The following is a 13,621-nucleotide window of genomic DNA, read 5'->3' as shown; positions in this document are numbered from 1 at the left end:
GTGTTTTATATCATATAACACAAATGGGTAGGTTTAGGGATGGGATGGGGTTGGGTTACATGTTCAAGCATGTCTAAATAGTGTAAATAAATGTAAATAAAATTATGCTGGCTGAATAAATTGAGACATAACCTACCCAATATATAATTCCATCATGACCAACGCGTCTGTGTATGACGCCAAAGGTTTCTCATTGAAATCAATGAAGTGCCCTGCGCATCGAATTTAATTGTGATGCGAAAGGCAATTGACCATGCTTCAGATTTTGACGCCTTGGGAGAGAGAATGTGTTGGTGGAAAAACATTGAATTATTCTATGGAATAATTATTCAATTTCAGTCATTTCCAAAATTCTGGTTAAACTCTAGCAAGGTTCCAGAAATGTTTCCAAATACGGCATACGTCTGACTACACAACTGCAGTAACAGTTAAGCCATATGATTTATTATTATAGCCATAACTAAGCCTACAGCTCATAGGCAGGTGGCATGAGTTATTGGGCCTCTTCCCTTGTGATGGAAGCTGATCTGTTATGAGGAAAAGATGCCCATAAACAAAGTTTGCACTGTTTGGATCTTGTTGGCTGTTTCTGAGTGTATGTTTTTCTCTCTCATGACCTGTTTGTCTCCGTCTATTAGGGATGGAAAGATCAGCAGGGAGGAGATGATAGATTATTTTATGAAGGCCAGTTCTTTGCTCAATTGTAAGATGGGCTTCATACACACCTTTATAGAGACTACATACGTGAAACCAACCTTCTGCGAACACTGCACCGGCTTTGTAAGTATCAGATGCTCTTGCAATCATATAGTAATAGATTCATGTTTTTTAAAGTGCCCCTTATTATGCTTTTTTCAGAAAATACCTTTCATTTAGTGTGTAATATAGGCTGTTTGTGAATGTAAAAGGTCTGCAAAGTTTCAAAGCTCAAAGTTATTGTCTCCCAAAAGAAAGAACCGATTCTAAATTGCCTGAAATTAGTCATCAGTAATTCCAGTCTTACTTCCTGTATGAACCTATGCAGGTTTTTAACAAATTTGTCTAATGCCTATGGTCTTCATTGGCTGTTCGTGAACAATATCTACTTTGACCCACCCTCAAACACTGTAGGTGTAGCTGAGGCCTGGAATAGTTTGGTTTGTGTTGTCGGCATATTGAGAAAACTATTTTCTGCTCTGCAAAAGCAACTCCACTTTGCTTGCACTTCCAAAGGATAAAGACTTGGACTGAAATGTATAAAGTAAACCGAGACTATCATTGCTGTCCGTATCACATTGTATCAAGTTCTGAGGAAGCCTCCGGAGCTGAAATTCAGATACGGAAATGGACGCTTCGTCTTCGCCACATGCTGTAATCGGTAGACTAATCACAACAGACTGGGCCATCTGACCAATCGGAGCAGTGGAGGATCTCGGAAAAGGAGGGGTTTAGAGAGACCGGATCCTTGATCGAACCATTTCAGACACTGTGAGAAAAGAGGTGATGCTACAATGGATATGAAAAAGAAAATCAATGGTTTTTGACCTTGGATGCATGTGTAAACCTATTGTAGAAGACCTCTGAAACAAAATTACAGAAGCATAATAGGGGCACTTTAATTATTGCACAGTGTGTTTTCTAAGACAGGCAGTTTTAGAAATGAGCTCGATCTGAGCACATCTGACTTTGATCTGTTGGTTTATTTATAGCGTGGTGTGGTGTGTAGCTGTGTATTGAATGCTGTACCCCAGTCCCTTCCATAGTGTGTATGTGTGGTACTTTTAGATCTACCTGTGTGTGTGGCCTCTGATGTTGTGTGTTTGTGATGTTTGGGCTTTCCCTTTCATCTATTGTTTTCCTGCTGTGATTCTCATTCTCTCTTGATCTTAGTCCCTCCCTCTTCTCTGTACTATTTTCGAAATCCTTTCTGCATCTCTATTTTTCTTAAAAAAGAACTGTAATATGTATTTCCTTCTTTTTAAGATATGGGGCTTTTATAAACAAGGATACAAATGCAAAGGTAAGAGACAGCGTGTGTGTGTGTGTGTGTGTGTGTGTGTGTGTGTGTGTGTGTGTGTGTGTGTGTGTGTGTGTGTGTGTGTGTGTGTGTGTGTGTGTGTGTGTGTGTGTGTGTGTGTGTGTGTGTGTGTGTGTGTGTGTGTGTGTGTGTGTGTGTGTGTGTGTGTGTGTGTGTTTGGCATATCTGAAAGCATTACCAATTCCTTTACCTATTCAGACAAGGTCAATAGGAGAGTATATAGATAGTTGCTCTTTTCAATGCAGTGGACTCTGATTTCATGTAACACTTCCCCAGGATTTAATTTTGTGCTTAATTTTTTCATAATTTCCATAAACTGCGCTGCTTTGAAAGTTGGGGTGGCCGGTGAGTCTAAATGCTGAAGCGGTTGTACATTGAGTCCATTACTGGACTGGAGCTTTCGAGCTTCATAAAGGATGGAAAAGCACTATAGATTTATCATAAAAGCATATTACTTCTGAATTCATATGATAGCTTTGAATGAGCAACAGACTTACATTAAAGTTTTTAATTCCACGAGTCAATGAAAAACCGATTATGTGAGCAAATAAGTCAGATCAGTTTTGTGGACTTTATCTGATGATTAATTGAAAATATATAAACAGAGATTGCTAATTCTCTAATGAACGTGCCAAGGGTAGCTATTTGCATAGGCGTAATTTGCGGGTGGGATGGGTGGGACATGTCCCCACCACTTTTTGCCAGGGCCGCTATTGTCTTTTATACACTTTTTGAAACATCTTGCGGCACGGATGAACCTACCTAATACAAGCAAAACATCTCCAGTTAATTAGCAGAGCATAATTTTGTTTGTTTGTTAAATATGAGGCGATAGGGCGCTAGTTGCCACTGTTATCAGTGGCGCGGAATTTTCTTGTGGCTCATGCACACGATGCAGTCCTTACATGGATGAGCGCTTTAATCTATTGTTTAACGCCTTTGCGGAGACTTTCTATTTGTTCAGGTGAAATCACAAAATAAAAAGTAACAAAAAATTGTCCCTGCTCTTGATATACAATCACTGATGATATTCGGGTTTGATGAGGAAAAACAAACTATAGATTAGATTAGGTAGATTGGAACCAGGCGGCAACCTCCTCCAGTTTCTCTTGAAGCCAATTCGGAAGTGAATTAAATTGCAAAACTCCAGAAGGGAGCAGAATCTCATTGAGCTCCATGTTAAAATGCCTTTACAGCAGAAAAAAACATGTTTACATCCTGGTACAAATTGTGGTTTTGGTCTATGCGGCTAATGTCCCTTCATGACAGCTGTGAGGGGAGTACATTTTTTGTATAACTCATTCGTTTACATTATATAAAGCCTTAAAGGGATAGTTCACCCAAAAACGAAAATTTTATGTTTTTCTGCTTACCCCCAGGGCATTCAAGATGTAGGTGTATTTGTTTCTTCAGTAGAACACAAATTAAGATTTTTAACTCCAACCGTTGCCCTTCTGTCAGTCGTATAATGCATGTGAATGGGGTCCAATTCTATTAGAGTAAAAAAAAACATGCACAGACAACTTCAAATTAAACCCTGCGGCTCGTGACGACACATTGATGTCTAAGACACGAAACGATCGGGTTCTGCGAGAAACCGAGCAGTATTTGTCCTATTATTTTACATATTATCAGACGAATGTCATCAGCTCTCCAGACTGCCATCACTTCCTGTCAAAATAAGGTCAAAATACCGGCGCTGTCATAGATAAATACATAGATGCCTCATTAGTGCCTGCGCGAATCGGTCGAATGAGGAATCTAAGTATATATATCTCCATGATCACCCCTGTATTTTGACCTTATTCGCAGGAAGTTATGGTGGTCTGGAGAGCCGATGACATTCGTCTGATAATAGGTGAAATAATAGCATAAATACTGCTCGGTTTCTCACAGAAACCAATCGTTTCGTGTCTTAAGACATCAATGTGTCGCCACGAGCCGCAGGGTTTAATTTGAAGTTGTCTGTGCATGTTCTTTTTTACTCTAATAGAATTGGACCCCATTCACATGCATTATACGACTGACAGACGGCAACGGTTGGAGTTAAAAATCTTCATTTGTGTTCTACTGAAGAAACAAAGACACCTACATCTTGGATGCCTTGGGGGTAAGCAGAAAGACGTAAAATTTTCGTTTTTGGGTGAACTATCCCTTTAAAGTTCTGAATAATTAAGGGCGTGGCCACTTTGAGTGACAGGTGGATTGCCGTTTGTCTGCTGTCTGTTAGTCATCATGTCACCTCAGCTCCACCCACGTCCCGCCTCTTTGCCCATTTTCTGTTATCCGGGAGTGGCAAGATGGCAGCGGCCGGGTTTGAGGCTTCAAAATTGCTCTTCAGATCCCTATGGGTGACGTCACGGACACTACGTCCATATTTTTTTTACAGTCTATGATTAGAACCTCTCACACGCTTAACAAAAATTGTACCACTAGGGCATTAGAGAATACACAAAAAAAATTGTGAATCTATGCATTTATTCAAATGAAAAATCTCAGGACACTAACAATATATTGTGTTTAGAAGCAAGAATGAAAATATCACAGTTCTCAGATGAAGTGAAAAAACAACAACATTTGTGTCTCAGATTCGTATGGCCATCATCTCTACAGTTTAAGTAGCCTATTTTGAGGAGGCCTGTACTGCACATAGTGTTCGTGTGAGTAAAAGTGAAGCATGCAACATGGCCAAAATAGCTAGTGCTGACATTTAAGTGAGAGAAATGAGACCGTGTGAGAAAAGTAAAGGATCTAGAAGAAATGAAAAAAAGTACTTCTCTTGTTTTTTGTTTTTTTTCATACATCTTTTGTCACGCCTGTAGTGTTTTTTTAGCGCTTGTCATTTAAATGAATAAAAATGCCTTCCTTTTTCTTCTCCTCTCTTCAGATCCAAACGTCAACTCCCTATCAGTGTTTTGACTCCATTAATCCTTTATTGTCTCACAATTTCTCTCCCTGTTTTTTTGGTTATCAGCTGTGTTGTGAAAAAGAAGTACACTTTTGCATTCTTTTAAAAAGATAACTTTTAATTATTTTCTTTAAAAGAATATACTTATGGCGAACTGAAAGTTTTTGGATACTTAAGTAGAACTTCTTTAAGTAGTACATCTTTATATGTAATTTAATAATTACTTCCATTGTTATTTAAATATGGTTAAAGTGTACTGCTGAATTTACTGACAATTTTCTATTGTATACACATATATTTAAATATATTAGTAATTACACATTTGTAATGATAAAGTTGTAGTTCAATTTAGTACATTTAAAATATATTAACCTTAATATCAAATAACACACTACAGTTATTGGTAATTGAATTATAAGTACTTCAAATGTGCTTTAGTATTAGTCAACACACTTCTTTAAAGCATGACTAAATATTAGGTTACACTTTTTGGTAATACTTTATTTTACAGTGTCCCTGTTACACGTTACATTAAATTATGCATAATTACACACAACTAACACTAAACCAAACCCCAATCCTATAGTAAGTAGGGGTGAGTGGGGTAAGATGAGCCATTTATACTTATGTGGTCCTCAAGATAAGATAAAATAAGGCAGAAATACAATGAAATAATCCAAAGTAATTTCAGGATGTTTGCTTTCATGCTTTCATTTTAAATGATCAGAATACATCTCTGACAAAGGGTTCTAAAAATATGGCTTCTCATTAAAAAAGTGTTCCTGTGGCTCAATTTACGTTGATCTAAGTCATCTAACTGAATCTGAATCAAACCTATGTGAATTGTAAAGCTAATATACCTCTTTTAAAAACTTTAAAAACTCAAATTTCCTTTTACACAGTCATATTTATTTTCTTAAAGCTAACTTAATGAAGTTGAAATCTTTATTTGTTTGCATTTCTGAAACAATATGTTGAACACCAAAGTTGTAACCTTACCAAAAGCATAGTAAACAAGAGTTTGTTGAGTACAATTAAATACAAATATAATAAAATTAAAACTGAATTAGAATGAATGTCATTGAAACTAATACACATTTTAGTCAAAATGTTCTTGGCATGGTAGTTTTTCTGCGATAATGAACATGTTAGGTCATCAGGGACTACAGGTGGAAAGATATTAAGCACCTTCTTATCAGAGAAGGATTTGGTGTACTTGTACATTGTTCCTATCAAAACTAATTTTTTAGAAGAAAATTATAATCTAAACCAGTTGTTAACATTACATTGGAATTATACCAGTTTAATACTTCAGAGATTTAACTTAACATAATTTGGCAGCATTTGCCCCATAGCTGCCATTTTGGATTAAACTAGCTAGCTTACCAATTCAGGCTAATATTTAGCTAAATGATTTGCATGGTTTTATACATTGCTAAATCACCAATATGGAAATATTTTAGACCTAGACAAATTTGCTTTGCTGTAACAGCGATTAGATCTGTTATGCTACATTTTTTCTTTGACAAGCCAAAAACAGTTTTTAAAGGTAATGGTTGCCTTCCACTCCTCCCATGTGCTTCTCATTTTCACAGTCTGGCAGAAATGATGGGTGGTTCCAAAATATATGGTCACATTACAATAAAAGTGTACAGTTGCCAAGATAAAGGGAGTGGGTCAACTTGCCCACTGTCTCATCTTACCCCACTCTCCCCTACATGTAGGCTAGTTAACATGGGCACCTTAATATAAAAGGTTATACTTTATTTTAAGGTGTCGGTGTTACAGTGTAATTATATATTTAAGTACTGAGTAATATCACTTAACAACATGTACTTACTATATAGGATTAGGGTTTGGTTGAAGGTCAGTTGCATGTAATTATGCATAATTTACTGTTATTACCATGTCCTTGTTACAGTGTAATTATACATTTAAGAACCAAGTAATATTAATTAACTACATGTACTTGGGGTTAGGGTTAGTTAGTTGCATGTATTTATGCATAATTTATAGTTATTACTATAGAAATTACATATAATGTGTAACAAGGACAAAGATAAAAGTGTTACCAATCATTATTAAAACAATGATTTAAAATGTACTTTAGAGCAATACTTTTAATTTGACATCATTACAGAGTTCACTTAATTGTGTTAAGAAACTCGCTTTCTATCTTTAAATATACTTAAGTAGCCTTTTATTTCATAAATATTATATGATCTGCTAGTAGTTTTTTTATTGTACTTTTAAGATTTGAAATACACCACAAGTGCACATTCAACACAATTATACACACATTTCTTTTTCACAAGGGCTTATCTTTTCACCTTTGTCCACCAACCAAGTATTAACTCTCTCTCTCTATCTCTCAGTTTGTGGTGTGAACTGTCATAAAGCATGTCATGGACGTCTGACGGTTGAATGCCGTAAAAGAACGAAGAGCATCAGTCATGAGACACCACCGTCATTACAGTCCAGATCCTACAGCTTTCCTCTGTCCAGTAATGCACAATCAAACCTGCAGAACACAGGTACACATGTTCTCACACACAATGCACATAATTGCAGAACTTAGACATGGAAGCTTAAAAATAAGATAATTGCGATTTTTATCTCACAATTCTGACATTTTTTTTCTCTCAATTGCAAGTTTACATTTCACAATTCTGACTTTTTTTCTCGCAATTGCAAGTTTACATTTCACAATTCTGAGTTTATAGCTTGCAGTTCAGACTTTTCCCCCAGAGATATAAACATGCAATTGCGAGAAGAAAAAAAAAAGTCAGAATTGTGAGATGTCACAATTAGGGGAGAGCGGGGCACAACCTAATGCTTGTTGACTTCCTCAGTTTGTGTAAATCCACTTGGGGTTCAGAGTATTTATTTTTTCCCACATTATTTTCCCACATGTCTAGTGCAATTATGTGGTTTATTTTCATTAATACAGTGTATACTTTTTTCTTGATTTACCCCGAAAGAATGGAAGTGAAATGTGACAACATTGCCCCATAGGTGGGGTACATTGTAACATGACCAAATGACAGCTTAAAATGTTATCTGATCTAATATAACTAAAATGTTTGTCAATAAAATATAAGTATTAACTTTTTAAAATTAATTAATGGCATTTTTTAATAATTAAAAATATACTAATTTTTGAGTTTTTGACAAATCCCCCCCCCCCCCAATTATTAGAAATGTCCAAATTGTCCCCCCCAGTATTTGAAATTCCTGCACTGCTCTGCTGCATTTCATTTTGCAGCGCTCTGTATGTTGTTGTTAGGATGACAAAAAGGTTTAAAAGTTACATTTTTAGTCTGGTTTACCTCAGTGGTCTAACAGCGCTCGTCAATGTCAAAATTATTGAGATGGCCAATCAAATCAAAGTAGGCGGGGTTTACATTCTCTTTTGGCTCGTGCAGTCTTCACACACACAGACGAGCGCGTCAATCTATTGCTTATGCCGTTGCGGAGAGAGACTCTATTCTTTCCGGTGAAATCACAAAACAAAGTGCACACAAACATGTCCCTAATCTTAATAGCCTATACAATCAATGATGAACATCTTTGATTTTAATGAAGAAGAAAAAAAAACGATATGAGAGCGGATTAGAACCCGGAAACTTTGACACGGTTGACAAAAATGTAACCACTAGACCACTAGTGAATTCAAATGTAAACAGCAGATCTATGTATTTATTCACTCATGCGAAGAATCTCGGGACTAATAATATATTTGACGCAAATTAATGCAAATATTGTTTGCAAATAGACCCAAAAGGATTATTTCCCAACTAGAATTAGACCTAGAATTTCGTTCACTTTTCCGTTTCTATATGCTTTATAAAAAATAAAAAAATGCCTGCCAATACAGTAAACCTGCTAATACAGTAAACCTGCCGCTGTCTGTCAAACAACAAAAGAACAAGAGAAAATCACGCAGTGCTCTTGGCTGAATAACCTTTGTAGCTTTGTAGATTATGTATCAGTGCATATTTAATTCATGTGAAGACTACTGTTTTTAGTTCTTATTTTTAATAACAAAGATAAATTAAAATAACAAAAATAATCGTCCACCCCTAGTTCAGGTGTCTTTGTGTACCTGGATGTTATTGATGTTAAGTTTTAGGTTGATATAATTATATATTACCAAGTTTAGGGTATTTAAATATTGGCATTACATTTTTTGTTTGTTTACATTGCTGTTAAAATTATTTGTCATTTTTCAGATTTGTGACATACATTTTTGCTAAAACACTGCTGGTCACTTTCAGAAGTTGTAGCGATGCTTTCTTTTCCCAGAAAGAATGTGAAATGCATAAATCGTATTTAATATAATTGAAATAGATTTTACACACTTATAGCAATATCGTATCGCATAATCTAACAAGGATATCGCATATCATATCGCATTTTTCTTCAATATCGCACAGCCCTACTATACAGCATAGTTAAAAACATAATAATAATTAATAATTTCTGAACATTGACTCTCAGTCATTATTCACCTTTTCCTCATGGTTTCTCAAAAGAATTCATAAAAGTATACAATATAATAGCATATTTCTAATAGGGGCACATTGTAAGTAACGCAGTGTTACAACGCACCCCATCTGCACAACTGGGATTTAAACCCGGCTCGTTCATTCTGCTGTTAGATCAGCATTAAGAACTATCTCAACTGTTAAATAACAGATATACGATTAAAATAATATCAAATTTGTCTTATTTTAAATAAACAGAGATGAAAAATAAACGTAAGAAATATACTTTTGCTATGGTTAAATAAATATTCAGTGATATCTTCCAAAGATTTTTTAATTTTGGCGCAATTTTTTCTCTAAATAATGTTGATATGGCAACTAGTAATTACACTAAGTTTCGTCATGTGTGGAAAGGTATAAACCATGTGTGTTACAACTAACCCCGTGTTAGGTTGTGCCTTGCTCTCCCCTCTTTCTTTTTTTTATTCCATGGCAGACGCTTTCTTATATCAGCTGTTTACCAAACTCTCTCTGTCTATTTCTGTTTATTCTTCGGTCTTCAGTCATCACAGAAGAGGATGTTGAGACAGCTGAACAGGGTGTATTTGACTGTCACCTTTAAACTGGTAAACCAACTTTTTGCTTGACTAATCACTACATAAAAATATTTCTCAGAAAAAACAACTATTATTCTAGTTATCGAACATTATACATTATATTCATTTGTTAACTATTGTTCCCTGTATGACGTACAGATTTTTGTCTGACTGCACGAATGGTCAGCATGTCAACAAGAATTCTTGTGCTGGGGCAAATTTCTTCCAATCACACCCTCACCGCAACAATGTTGATGAAAAAAGAGCTGATCAGAGTCAGGAAAGTTATCAAATTTTGGGATCGACCGTGTTCACTATCACAGCCTGACACACATCATGAGACATAGATATGCTGCTATCTGCTGGACTGAAGCTGCAACTGCTGACCAGAATAATCATCTCTTCCCATTGAAGTCTGAATGTAATCTTAAACATATCTCAAAAGCGCAAGCATATTTGCAGGATTCATCATTAAGGTGTATATTTTCCCCAGGCCCCTGAAATGCCTTGTAATTTAACTTTTATAAATATTGAAAAAAGAAAATTAAAAACAAAGAAAATAACAGATGAGGGAGAATGGGGAAATCTCGGTAATGTATCATGAACTTAATGATGAGTAAGTTCCTTCGGTTACCATGTTCTGATAAACAGAAATGTACATTTTGAAATGTACATTCACTGAAGTAATGAGATCTTCTAACATCACCAAAGCAGTTCCGGCTGAGTTTCAGTGTAAACTTAAGGTGCGATATATCTGGTGTATGTGTTTGTGTTTGCACCTGAAATATAGTTGATAATATGCAACCAGCTGTAATGTTCTTTAAATCTTTGGGAAAAAATCCCAATTAATTTATCTTGAGAGAGTTCACGCCGTTAACTGCATTAACTACATAGTCGTAGATATTCCAGCTGTAACTGGTGCATCAAAATCTTTGTCATCCATTTGAATGCAAGTTGTCATAAAAAATATATATATAAAAAAGACAGTCATATAGAATTACATTGAAAGGCCCTCCTTTCACACCATAAATATTGTGCATGAACAAGATTTTGAACAGAAGCAATTCATTCCTGTGGAGCTATTCACACCGGAAAAGTTTTTTCTTCACTTTTTGTGTACATTTTTTTTTTCTTCATCCGTGGAAGAAACATGTCCAGAGACTTTGCCCTTTGCATATCTGAGCATTAAACATGAACTGATAAAGAATTTGAATTAATTCAAAGGGTCAAACATAATCACTCATGATCATTTGGATGTAACATGGCATGCTGAATGGTTAGATGGCTGTTAATAACCCATCAACTGTATGATCTCAGATCAGCTATGTTGAGGGCATGCAGGATGGCTGCACGTTTGCATACTTCACTCTAAAGTCATTAGAAATAAAACTGTAAATGGGAAAATGAAATCTTAATGAGGAAATACATCAAGGTGTTTTTGCTGATGAAATAAAAATATTTGTTTTATTTAATACGATTATGATTACAAGTAGTTTTGTGGTTCTATGTTTAAAATATGTAAAACATCCCTTTTAAAAAAATAAATACAGCTTATGTTGCTGTTTCACAACACTATGGGGCCATATTTCACATTTGAGAATATCCCTGTTCTCTCTCTTTTTTTAAATGTTGTAGCAGTTGCTGTTAAGATGAGATTTCCAAAATTCTTCCAATGATCTGAGAAACTGTAGTCTGGGAAATCTGACTCTTATGTGACAGTAGGCATGTAACTTGTGTATTGTATGCATATTAACTGATATGTTCTTTTCAAATATCCTGTTGTTTTGTTTTTATATGTACAGGAAGATCTGAGAATGCATTTTACATTTAAGTAAATTTGTCGTGTTGCACACTGAAATATTGTTTGTTCTGTAATACAAAATATGTATTTAATGTTATATACAATTGAATGTATTTTTCTCATGCAATTACCTTTTAATGTGCAGTTCTGTAGGAATCTTTCAGTGACATAATAAATATTGCTATATCAAAATTACATGAGCCTCTTTACTCTTCTTTTCTACTGCAACCACAGTCTAGCTGTAGTCAGAAAAATTATTTACAAACTTCTCACACTTGCACTATTAGGATTTTCGGACCCACTTTAAAATTAGGTGGCCTTAACTACTATGTACTAACATTTTAATGAATCATTTGATACAATGCACTTATTGTGTACACATGTTTTTACATTGTACTTACATTTTAAAAATATAATACCTGCATGTAATTACATCTGTAATTAATTTCTGTAGTTACATTTGTAATTACACAGTTGACACTTCCCTTACACCTAACCCTACCCTTAAACTTACCCATACCACCACACCTGTCCCTAACTTTACCCTTAAACTTACCCATACCACCACACCTGTCCCTAACTTTACCCTTAAACTTACCCATACCACCACACCTGTTCCTAACCCTGCCCGTATCCCACCTCTATATCAGCAAAGGTGTTTTGCTATACAATTTAAACACAGTAAGTACATTGTACTTATTTTTTATGTAAGTACATAGTAGTTAAGGCCACTTAATATAAAGTGGGGCCGGATTTTCTTAAGTTATAGCGCCCCCTGGTATTGGAAATTGATTAAAGGGGTTAGGGATAGTTCACTTTCATGCCGTTACAGACTTATGACTTTTTCCCCCTAGCAGAACACTAAAAACATCCAAAAAAATATGGTGCAGTGTTTTTTATTTGAGGGTTGTTGTTGTTTTATCCCAACATTCTTCAAAATATAATCTTTTGATGACCAGATTAAAATTTTTCGGTGAACTATCCTTTTAAATTTGTCATCTGTCTATTTTCTGACTATTTTCATCATGAGGCATAAAAAGTGTATAAATGATTTCACTGCATAGCGGCAGCACGAAAATTGCTCTTACCTTTTGATACTCCAAATGTTACAAATATTATTATGTTACAAGCTGTTGAGATTAACGAATCGTGAAAGTGTTGATTATAGCATTATTTTTTAGATCTTTTCCCATCACATGAAAGGCTGCAGTGATGAGCATTGAGTACACGGGCAGTCTGTTTATCGCGTGAATGCAGTGATCGCATCATTGCAACGATATTTCTCTCACCACAGCTAACAGCAAACACGACATCGATATGAATACAGTAAGAGCTTCGTTGTGCAGCATAACAGCATCATTCATTATAACGGGAGTTTGGGCAAGTGTGCAGATATACTTGCGACGTGTTATTCACAGCTTCAACCATTATGAAGAGAGTGTCCTTTGAACGCCTTTTCACAATTTAAATAACAGATTTGTTTCATGCTACTAAGAGAAACAATGCGAAGTTGATCGTTTAGTCACTGGCTTGATTCACTGATGCATAAACAGTATTAAAGGGGTGATTAAGTGAGAAATCAACTTTCCCTTGAGCCTTTGATATATAAAAGTTCATGGTGATATAAGAATATCCTGTAAGTTTTGAAGCTGAAAACTTCCTTGTTAGTCAAAGAAAAGCTTTTATTGACACCAGGCCCAGCAAACGCTCAATCTCAGAATATGTCGACCCTAGACGTCATTGTATGCTGAAATGCCGCCTCAACAGATAAATATGTACTCCTGCTTCTGTAGCCCCGCCCACCGACTCGTG

The 13,621-nt window shown here is 35.5% G+C and overlaps 1 protein-coding gene across 2 annotated transcripts in view; it reads left to right on the top strand.

Moving 5' to 3' along the window:
• LOC307122065 (RAS guanyl-releasing protein 2) overlaps positions 1-12,004 on the top strand; it is a 57,878-nt gene extending 45,874 nt beyond the window's left edge. The window contains exons 13-17 of one of the 2 annotated variants that reach the window (XM_079809881.1): positions 639-780; positions 1,963-1,999; positions 7,301-7,459; positions 9,976-10,038; positions 10,168-12,004. In XM_079809881.1, coding sequence (XP_079666007.1) covers positions 639-780; positions 1,963-1,999; positions 7,301-7,459; positions 9,976-10,034 — 397 coding nt within the window. In that variant the 3' untranslated portion in view covers positions 10,035-10,038; positions 10,168-12,004. The remainder of the gene's footprint in view (positions 1-638; positions 781-1,962; positions 2,000-7,300; positions 7,460-9,975; positions 10,039-10,167) is intronic. The other variant, XM_079809882.1, reaches the window with a different exon arrangement.
• The last annotated feature ends 1,617 nt before the right edge of the window (positions 12,005-13,621 follow it).

Source organism: Gobio gobio, assembly GCF_949357685.1.
Source record: "Gobio gobio genome assembly, chromosome: 2".
Classification (NCBI taxonomy): Eukaryota; Metazoa; Chordata; class Actinopteri; order Cypriniformes; family Gobionidae; genus Gobio; species Gobio gobio.
Note: the sequence above shows the minus strand (reverse complement) of the source record. Positions and strands in the feature narration are given on the sequence as shown.